Raw genomic sequence first — 11,585 nt, forward strand, 5'->3', positions numbered from 1 at the left:
ATAATAATAATAATAATAATAATAATAATAATAATAATAATAATAATAATAACAATAATACATTCGTAATAATAATAATAATAATAATAATAATAATAATAATAATAATAATACATTCGTCATAATAATAATAACAATAATAATAATAATAATGATAATAATCAAAAATAATAATGACTTATAATAATAATATTATTACGCATGTAAAAGTGCGATAGCTATGAATAGTTGAAATCTGATTTCCGCCTAACATAATTTTTGTACTGCTGGGCATTGTCATTCCATAACTTTGACCTTTGATCGACAAGCCCCTCGAGTCCATTCGCCATTCAGTCACCATTTAATTTTACCTCTGGCCGAGTCCTGACCTCGTCTCCAGTGATAGGAGAGACAGCTACATGATAGACGTCATAGAATCTATATACTACTGTATACCAATTTCTGCACAGTGAACGGGAAAAAGAACTCGCGAAAACATGGCAAAAATTGGAACTTTGAAGGTAGGCCTAAAAAAAGTGATCCCTGCTGTTTCTAGATCTATATCTAGATATAGATCTAGAAAATCTAGATCTATACTATTCTCACCCGGGATGAGAATAGTGCAGGCGAGTCTTTTGGCTATTCTCACCCGGTGCGCGTTCACCGTTATATCGCCTAGATCTAGGCCAACAAATTTTGCTTTCACCCTAAACCACAGAATTCTACACTGTGATAACAGAAAAATTGTAGAATTCTGTGCCGTGAACAAACGTTCCATTACAACTGTAGCCTACTAAAAGCGTACTAGACTCTAGATGATCTAGATCTAGATCTAGATTCTGTTTTGTCTGTGGGCAGTGGAGGGAGAGAGAAAGAGAGAGAGAGAGGAGTAGCGCGAGAACTTCTGGTCAAAACAAAATGGCGACCCGCGTAGTTCGGCTCGATTCGAAAAGTAAATAGCCGTAGCATCTTTTGTAGACAACTAAATTAATTTACTTTTGTGTTTTAACATCATTTTTTGACTTTGTTTTGGTCAATTTGATCGTCCAGACCGATAGACAGTATTCAGAAAGAGACAGAGAGAGAGAGAGAGGGGAGGAGTAGATCTTGCGAGAACTTCCGGGCAAAACAAAATGGCGACCCGCGTAGTTCGGCTTGATTCGAACAGTGAAATAGCCATAGCATCTTTAAAGACGATCAAATTAGCTTACTTTTGTGCTAAAACGTAATTTTTTCTTGGCTTTTATCAATTTGATAATCCACACAGAAAGACAGTATCCAAAATGAGGAAAAGCAGGTCTTGTTTTGCACCAGGTGAGAATAGCCTACGCTGGCAAGTCTCACCCGGGGTGAGAGGTAGATCGTTTTTCTTCTATTCTCACCCCGGATGAGAATAGCCACTTCCTTTATTGACTAAGAATAAGATAGATCTAGAATCTAGATCTAGAGAAAATCTATAATCTTAATCTAGATCTAGATTAGATCTAGATTCTAGATCTAGATTCTAGAGTATCTAATCTAGATCTAGATTGTCTATATTTATACTAGATCTAGAATCTAGATTCTAGATTGAGATTCTAATAATAACTGGGGGGTGGGAAATAGACACCAACTTCTGTGGGATTCCGTGGTGTCTCATTATCTTCCATAGTGTTGCTCGGTCTATACTGTCGAAAGCCTTCTCATAGTCAAGGAAGTTGACGATCAGCTGGGAGTTCCACTCCAGGGACTGTTCCACAATAATCCTCAGCATGGCAATCTGGTCGGTGGTTGACCGATTTTTCTGGAAACCAGCCTGTTCATCATGTAGTCTTGGATTCATTGCTGCCTTGATTCTCTCTTGATAGAATGATTCTGTTGAAGACCTTACCTGGTATTTAGAGAAGAGTGATCCCTCTGTAGTTGCTACAGTTGCTGAGATCCCCCTTTTTTAGAAGCTTCACGAGGTGTCCTTCTTTCCAATCCTTTGGGAACTTGCTCTCATTCCAGATCGTGGTAAACAGTGGGAGGAGGATGTCTGCCGTCACATTGGCATCTGCTTTTAGGGCTTCAGGTGGAATCTGGTCAGGACCGGCCGCTTTACCTTTGTTCAGTTTCTTAATGGCATCCAGAATCTCTTGTTTTGAAGGAGCATCACAGCAGATTGGTAACTCATTTCTTGCTGGCAGGATGCTTGGTGGGTTACTCGGTGGTGGTCTGTTCTGGAGACTGTTGAAATGCTCTACCCATCGTTTGGAATGAGCTTCCTTTCCAAAAATAGTTTTCCCCTCTTGGTCCTTTATTGGTACTTCGGGAAACATTCCTACTTAATTCTTTAGGCCTAAATTGCCTAGATCTATATATAGAATCTATATATACTTATTAACTTTTTGAAGTTTTTGCCATGTTTAGATCTAGATCTAGTCCAAGAGAGAGAGATCTAGCCAATATATAATATATATTACAATAAGCCTGTAAAATTCTTTTAGTCATGTCCAGATGAGACTGAACTAAATAAAGATCTTAAGTTTGAGCAGAAATTCATTCATAAAAAGCCCAGATCAGATACTTGTTTCATTTTTGCTGTCTGAGTGCACAAGTCCAAGTTCAGGAGATCATTCATGTCATGGCCATAGTATAGTCAAAGATTATAGAGACAGAGATCTCAGGCAAAGAATTCTTGGGCAGAATGGGTATGTTGTCAGACAGATCCTGTACATTGTCCATTGACTGTTTATCTGCCTAGAGACTTTCAGAACTTCTCTTTCTTCATGGTATAGAAAAACTTTGAAACTGTTTTATTATTAAATGCAACAAGAGAAGCCTGAGGCCGTGGTGGATGAAGCTGAGTCAGCAAGACCTATTAGATCAATAATTCAAATAGTGACTGTCAGACTAACTTCCCATAGTGGCCAAAGGCTCACTGACAACATAATTTGTCATTGACATTCGTGACATTGTACAATGTGCTTAGTGGCTTGTAGTATATATAGGTCGGCTGTCAGCTATATCACATTGACCTAAATTTTTTCTTTGTTTCAGTTAGTTTTGAATTTGACCTCAGTGCCTGACTACTTTAAAGCTCAGCCTGTAATGATGTGATCAGGAAAGGTTCTAAAGTTAAAACAGTATCTAGATCTAGTGACATTTTACAAATTTTTCACGATTTCTTTCTCAAAGTTTCAAGTCAGTGTAACATATTTTTCACAGAAAAGAAGTTTCAAAAAAGCTTTCGGTTTGGGGCCACCTGCGGGTTTTTGGAGTCCAGTTTGGGGCCAAACAATGTTTTTGAGGTTTTAAGAAACTTCCCTTGAAAATTATGTGCTAAATCAAATGGAATTACTCCCAAAGCTCTCTTTCGAAGAGATAGCTCCATAAAGTTTGTAACATTGTGAGCCAATACAATGCTTTAAAGAAATTTTGAGATGCTTTTGCTCTTTCCTCAAAATGTTCATTTCTTGGCTTTAAAAGCTAAAAAATAAAAAATAATTCAAGATAAAGACATGAAACTTGGAAGGTACGTGCACCATGCAATTTCAAATAATGTGACAGTAGCTTTTTCTAATTTTTGAAAAAAAAAAAAAACATTTTCAGAGGAGCTAACGACCTCTGATTTTATAGGGTAGTCTACAAAAAAGCTTTTAACACAATAACAATTCATATTTTCAAGCTTGACTTTGATTGATAATATTTATAAATGGATGAGGTACCCATTATGGAACATACCAGGCCCATCATTCCCGTGCTCGTCCCGTGACAGAGCAAAACAAAGCCATGCGTATCAAATGCGTTTGCCGTCATGAAAGGTAGCGTGCGTATCTATGCGTTTGCTGGTATCAATGGGTTAAATGATTTTTTTTACTTTGCTTTTTTGACTATTTTTGCCATTCGATGCAAGCCTTCTATAAGTAATAAAATTAATGTTTACAATTTCAAGAAAGCTAGTGTCATTTTCTTAAGATTTGTGTGCAGATTACAATAAATAGTTCATTGATAGCTCCGATGATTGGTGAGTTTTTATCTTTTGAAAATGGTCCTTTAGATAGCCCGGTTTCTCTCTAATTTCCCATTTCTATGATTTTATATAAATGAGAATGATTTCCAAAACTGAATATTTTTCGTCCTTGAGTGGAATTCTATGAGAAAATGGGAAAAAACAAGTAGAAATCACTTAATTGTGGATTTTGGTAGTAAGAAGTAGAGTGTGGCCTTAAATGGACTCTACTTACTGTTTTTTGTGTGTTTTTTTTGGTAAAGATTGCTAAAATATTGTCTGATTTGCCATGTGCTTAGCAGGGAATTAGGAACTTTTGACCATGTAGGTTCTTGTACTTAGTCTCTTTGCCCTCCTTTATTTTTTGATCTAGCAGGATGGCTCTCCCACTATGTTTCTGAACGGAGTTTAAATTGTTAATTTCTCACTCATGTTTACAAACTGTCTTGTTGTGAGCTAATTGAGAATGAAAGTAAGAAGCTGTATATTTTTTTCAGAGTTTACTACGATCACCTGTGAGCCGCCTATTCATTTGACAGGGCTGATAAAGTTCATTAAGAAATTCTTAGGATATTAGAGTTTTTATCGATCACTTGTCATTTAATGTATAATTTATCTTCTTGTTCCTACAGAACTGTGTTAGTCTTGTGACTGGTGGTGCTTCAGGTCTGGGCCGAGCAACAGTGGAGCGATTCGTACGCCAGGGAGCAAAAGTTGTCATTTGTGATCTGCCAACGTCAGATGGAAAGGCAGTTGCTGATTCTTTGGGCGAGAACTGTGTATTTGCTCCCACTAATGTGAGTTATATTTTTTGTTTGCTCTAATGTTGCCGGCACGTAAATTTTAAGATAATTTTCATTTAGATAAAACTGAATTAGATTTTGTAAAGTTATAATGTAAGACCACATTTATTGTTATAATGGGGCTTTTTTTTCCTAATGTAAGAGACTCATAAAAGTTTGACTTTAGTTTAGGGAGAGTTTTATGGCCCTTGCAACACAAATAGGTCATAAAAGTGCCGAGGATTAGAGTTGTTACTAGAGTGTATCATACAAACAAAAGAATGAGGAGAGGTAAGGACGATAGATGTCTGATAGGAAAGAAGGAGCAAACAACACTTGAGCACTGGAAAACCACCCACAAAGTTTGACTGCATTGTAAAATTTTTCAATTTCAGAGTGTGATTTTGATAAAGTGAATGTAAAGGTTTGAGATGATGTTTGTGTGTATGTTATACAATGGAACTCGGATTCAATGAAAACTCGGATTCAACGAAAGGATGGGAATTCCACATTTTTTATATTAATTAAAATCAATGAAAATAACTTGGATTCAACGAACATATAAATGAGCAAGCTCGGATTGAACTAAGTCACTAGTAAGGTGAACAGTCCTCGCTGTCAAGGCTTCGCTCATTTTCCTCCCGCAACAACAATGTCTATTCCTGAAAACCATCCATGGCACCTGTATTGTGAAGCATTGTTCGCTTAACCCATAGAGTTTATTTCTTATGCGACCAATCAGCGGCCTTCTTTCATACCAACCCATGCGTTGTTGGTACGTGTACGTGTCTTAGTGTGTGTCGGGGTCGGACGGGCGGCCAGCACAGTGTGACTGTGTGTACGTGGGAAGGGGACACAAGCGATCCGGATGTGGAACACCGGTAGAGATACGAACGTGTCATTCATTTTTTTGTTTCCCGGCTGCTAATCAACATTACAATGATAAGCTAGTTTTGACAGATCTACGTAATGAATCACATGCTGGTTTGTGGAATCAAACGTTTCCATGGTTGGCGGGTGCTCTGGTGTGGTTTGCTTCTTCTTTCCTATCAAACATTTATCGTCCCTATCTCCCATCCTTCTTTTTTGTGTTTGTTATTCTCTTGTGACACCTCTAATCTTCGGCACTTATATGACCTTATAGTATTGCAAGTGCCATAAAACACTTACTGAAGCTGAAACGTTAGCATATGCTAGGCTCTACACAGCAACACAACTTGTTCAGCAAACAATACGTCATAGATGACACAGGCATGTATTTGAATGAATCGGCCCTTCTGCACAATGTGTACTTGTTAGAATTCAGTGTATTTTCCTGAAATTTTCCGGTATTTCTTTGGTATGACATCAAAAAGCAGGCATTTCTGTGTAGCCTACCACACGTTACTTTCCTTTATGCATTGCTAGCTTGGTGCCTGTTATTATCTGCAGAAAACCTTTTGTTTGCTCTAACAAACACTCGGATTTAATGAAATTGAAGGTCAATCCCAACGACTTCGTTGAATCCGATTTCCACTGTATTATTTTGATACTGAAGTTCAGTGAATTGAATAGAATCGTTTTTTTGTCTTCTGTAAAGGTCACATCTGAGGAGGATGTCACCAAGGCCCTTGAGTTGGCAAAAGATAAGTTTGGACGTCTTGATATAAGTGTGAGCTGTGCTGGTACTGGAATTGCATTTTTGACTTATAATTTCAAAAAAAATTTACCACATCAGCTGGCAGACTTCCAGAGAGTTCTCACGGTGAGTATGCCAATATGGCTAAGCAATCATTCTCCTGAATAGTTTTAATGAATGAAAGTTATGTGAGTTGAAAATGAACAGGTGTTGCAATATCAAGCTTCCAATGATTTCTGATGTCTATACTTCCTATGTGTTACTCTAGACTTATTCTATTGCACCTTGCTGCTTACAGTCATCAAAACATGTTAGGTGAAGACTGTCTTTAATGGCACTTTGTTTGCGCCAGGAGTTGCATATAAGCAGTAATGTTAATAATGTAACTCTAAACTTGTAAAGATGATTTTTCATGCAGTTGTTTGGATTATCACAATCTGCCATGTTTTTTTCTCAAGTTGACTTCAATCAATGTCATTAAGTCAAAGTGCACAATATTTTTTGTCTTCTATATTAGCAGCAGATTGTCACCAAAACTTTCCTGACAAGCAGTAGCAACTTGAAACAAAGGCCACCGTGCATTTGCTATGCTTTTTGAATTTTTTTTGAATGCCTGAAATAACGAAATGGCATGTGTGCCACAGCTGTTGTGGAGAGGGTGAACTGAGGATGTATTGTAGAGAGTGGTCATATTAGGCAGAGTTATTATAATAGAAAATATGTAAGGGGGGATGCAAGGAGTGGGAAGTAGTTGTTTGTACAAGTGATTGTCTTGGACAGGTGGTCGTTAGAACAGGTTCGACTATATTTGATATGCTAAAGGTTGAACACTCTTTTCAAGACTGAGATTATTTACAAGGTAGGAACTCTGAATTTGATGTGAATCTCAAATAGGACAGCCAGTTCATTTGGTAACGAAGTTAGGTACATTTGTTGAGTAAAAGTATACAGTTGCCTAGATTTTGCCACATGGAGTCCTACACCATTGTTAGTCTCGCTTTTGCTTACATAAAATATAAGTATTGAATTGAATGTCAACATTTTCAAATTTCAAGGTAAAATTCATGCCTTTTCATACATAAATGAACTTCCTGAATAATTTGCAAATTTCTAGGTGAATGCTGTGGGCACTTTTAATGTGATCCGTCTCTCAGCGGGTGTCATTGGGGAGAACGAGCCCAATGAAGACGGTCAGAGAGGAGTTATCATCAATACATCCAGTGTGGCAGCTTTTGAAGGGCAGCGGGGCCAGGCAGCTTACTCAGCCAGTAAAGGAGCTGTGGTGGGCATGACGCTGCCCATAGCAAGAGACTTAGCCCCTCAGGGAATCCGTGTGGCGACCATTGCCCCTGGTAAGTTTTACCGTGTTTCTTTTTTTTTGGGCTGGGTAGACTGTTTTGGAGATTTTGTGAAACCTGAACTCCAGCAATCTTCACCTTTTTTTGTATTACACTTGGCGTGTCAGTAGCTTGACAGATGTCAGATTAGAAAGATGTGTTGGGGTTTAGAACTTTTTTTTTTTGAATAAAGAGCTATTCCCATCAGACTGATGACATCGTGGTCAGGTCATAAAGTTCTGCAGCTTTATATAAGTTTTGAATATATTTCTCTCTTCAGAGATTATGAGCATGTTTTAGAATTTCTGAAAAATCACCTCTGCAAGCTGTGACACATTTTTTCAAATTTATCAAGTATATAAGACAGTATGATCTAGAATCGTCACTGTAAAACCTTTTTTCCGTCTTCCCTGGACGTGGATTGATACCAATTGATAAATCAAGTGTTATTTAAATGTAATATTTCCATGAAAATACAGGGTTTTTTTTTCGCTCTTGTGGGTGTGGCCCCCCCAGCTCAAACTCAGATGTCTTTTGGGGAGGGGCAGGTGTTGCCCAACATTTTCCCCTCTTTTTTCTGTGCTTTGCAGCTTCCCTTGACATGAACCAAAATTCTTACAGTAACAGATCTGGTTCATCAAATGAAGTTAGGGTCATTTCATCATAGCTCCCAGCAGTATCTTTCACTTTCCCTTTTTATTCTGCTCCCAGTAGCCTGCTGCTGTCAATGCCCATCACACTCACACAGCACGTACTCATTAGACTAAGGCCAAGTCCCACAAAATAAAGTCACTCTCTCGTCTCACCAACTGTTGTACATGAGAAGTGAGTGGAAAAGAAAACTCGAGAGAAGAGTTACTGGGACCTGCCAACAATCTGAAAGAAATGTAATGGGAACATCCTGTTTTTCTTTTCAGATTATTTGTACAATGTGCAGCAATGATTTATTTGTTCTATCTTACAAACAATTTTTGGGGGGGTTTGTTCTTAGGCTGAGTATTGGTGTGGCATCAATAAAACAGTTATAATCTCCCTTGAATCTCATTCTGTGTGGTTACGGCATCCACCTAAGCTTAGGTTTTTTTTCTTATCAGCATCGATAGTCTAGTGGTTAGGTTACCGGACTCGTAATCGTGAGGTTGCAGATTCGGGGGTTGAGCCGCGGGCCCTACATTGTATCCTTGGGAAAGGCACTTTACACGAATTTTCCTCACTTCACCCAGGTGGGAATGGGTACCCAGCTATAGACAGCATAAGATCTTTTCTGTATGTTAGTGTATTTGTGCCTATAAATGGCAGCTTGCATTGTGTGCTTCCCAGGAAGTTGAGATTGTTTCAGAATGCTATCAAATCTGCTGGGGGTAACAGTGTAGATTGTAAAGCGCATAGAGTTTGCTGTTGAGCAGGAATTTGTGCTATGCAAATGCTTTCTATTATTATCATCAATTTCCAAAAGTTGGATGCTCTGCAGTGTTAATCATGTCAATTCTGTTTGCAACCTACTGTTAGGAAGGAGTCGCCTCCCCTGCACGTCAAGAGATGGAGACGAGAGCCTCGCACATCTGTGATATTTACAATATTGTACTGTCTCCCTGTCCCTTTTTTTGTGAGGGTTTTTTTTACGTCTTGATGACTATGATTGAAATGTAATCTCTGTATGGTTTAGAAACCTGTAAAGAAAAGTGTCCATTCCTCTCATCTGCTTGTTTTCATTAAAAAATTCCACAGGTCTCCTTGACACACCATTGTTGGCAGCCCTGCCAGACAAAGTTCGCAAGTTCCTGGCAAGCACGATTCCTTTCCCCCCGGTCCTTGGTGATCCTGGTGCTTATGCACACTTGGTACAGAGCATCGTGGAAAACCCTATGATCAATGGAGAAGTCATTCGTTTGGATGGTGCTCTTCGTATGATGCCGTAGGCTGACAGCTGCCTGTGTGTCTGGCTGTTCAGAACAATACTTGATGTTGTTTAGATCGACCAACACACCATGGGGCATACAGATGAAGCCAATGTTGTTTTCCATAATGTTTGTCTTTAGCGTTTGAAATGCAAACTATCAAGTTCCAGCTCAAGCTTGCTCTGAAAAGTCACTCTATTATCAGGCAAATTAATACTCCCCTTCATCAAAATCTCACTTTTCGGAGTAATTTGGCAGTTTTGTTCTAAGCACAATTCAGTGAATCATCATGAACTAGGTGCTAGATAGTTGTCTTACTTTAGCTTTCTCTGCGGGCAGAATCGTGTTCGTTTCTTCCCCTTGATCAACTTGATTTACGGGTAAAGTTTATGACTTGCAGTCTATGTGTGGTTAATTACTTTCTTTTGAACAATATGTAACCAAGATTTTTTTCCCTAAGATGCAGATTGCGAGTGAATGAAGTTTTTGTTCTCCACATTTTTGTATGAAAGTACTCCGTAGAGTGCATAATAATTGACCAGATGAATTTGCCTTAAATTTGTGAGCAAGCATTGTCCCATCTGTTCCAGAACTATACAAGCATTTACTGTTAATGTAAGTAAAATTTGTTTTTGTATACTTTATGTATCTGATCAGTTGCATATAATGGTGAACAATCACTTCTTTTATTAATGGGATTGTGTGCAAGATGTGTTGTGCCTATACCTTCACATTTTGAATCTTTACAATTTCAGGTGTGATTTGGAAAAGGGAGAAAAAATTTATGTGCCATTGATTATTGTTACACATCATGTGTAGCACCAGTCGACACGCAAGAATCTCTTGTGAGGATATTTCTTTAGAGTAACAAGAGCAGTGTACAATGAATGGTGGGTAGTACAAAATTATTTTGAGATTCGAATACTTCGTGTTTCCCCCCACTGTTGTGTGGCAGAAATGTCATGTGTTGTCAGAATGATGAAATACCTGTTCATACCTCAACTTTTTGTTCTCATGAGCAAATAAAAAAATTAAGAACCTGAACCTCTTTTAAAAAAAACTTATTTATGGTTTTATCACGTTAACACATCATGTAAAATAACAGCAAGGTGCTCGAGGGGAAGGGGATATTATTTTATAAAAGCTGTAGTATACATGATGGAGTCCCATAAAATCTACAAAGTCGCTTACTTTAACTCAAATGTTAAAAAAAAATTTTTTTTCTGTACAGTAGTACAATAGTCTACGGCTACACTCACGCCATACTAATGCACGCTCCGCTCAAACGCACACTTTCGTCGTCTGACGGGGTTTTTACTTTATAATTTAGGCGTACAAACGCAGTTACTCCCTCTAAACGCACACTCCGCCGACCTGCGAATCACGCGGACAGGTAGGCCTAAAGCTTGACAAAGGGAAATTTTCACTACAGTCTGCACAGCTTGCATTAGACAAGCCTAGAAATCTGGATGGTGAGACTGCCCCTCACGCTGAACAAAGAGAGTGATGGACAGCATTTTCACAAGCCGGTGAAATGGGGGGTGGGGGTGGGGTGGGGGGTGTTAGGGGCCTGAAATGCTTTTTGGTTGGTCACTGGAAATGCATCTTGGAGAGGTTTCTGATTGGTGTTTGGGTGACTGCATGTGGTGTTTAGTTAGACCTAGGCCAGGTACGCAACACGAGTGAATGCCGTATAACACTAGATAGGCCTCTGCCTCTATAGGACTAAATATTAACCAAGTAAGCCTTATCAGCTGCATTCGAAGAATTTATAACGTACTTGTTCAATGAATCACAAGAGAAATGTTTCTCTGAATGTAGAGATCTATGATTTTGATGTCCATGAATTTAAGGTCGGGGTGGTCGCTTGGAAAGTCACGTGGCTGGGCCGTTGTCTCTATGACGGTCACCAACATTTCCACATTTTATAGTGCATATATTCATTACATTGGGTCTGTCTTTCTGCCCCCGCCCCCATCCCATTCAACGCCTTTATAT

At 38.6% G+C, this 11,585-nt stretch overlaps 1 protein-coding gene across 1 annotated transcript; it reads left to right on the forward strand.

The window, feature by feature from the left end:
• The first annotated feature begins 282 nt into the window (after positions 1-282).
• On the forward strand, positions 283-10,631 carry LOC101850824 (3-hydroxyacyl-CoA dehydrogenase type-2). Its single transcript, XM_005103614.3, has 5 exons — positions 283-500; positions 4,585-4,749; positions 6,314-6,478; positions 7,467-7,704; positions 9,418-10,631. Exons 1-5 carry the CDS (start codon positions 477-479, stop codon positions 9,606-9,608), a joined length of 783 nt encoding a protein of 260 aa, XP_005103671.1. The 5' UTR covers positions 283-476; the 3' UTR covers positions 9,609-10,631.
• Positions 10,632-11,585: the final 954 nt, after the last annotated feature.

This window comes from Aplysia californica, unplaced genomic scaffold (genome assembly GCF_000002075.1).
Source record: "Aplysia californica isolate F4 #8 unplaced genomic scaffold, AplCal3.0 scaffold00382, whole genome shotgun sequence".
Classification (NCBI taxonomy): domain Eukaryota; kingdom Metazoa; phylum Mollusca; class Gastropoda; order Aplysiida; family Aplysiidae; genus Aplysia; species Aplysia californica.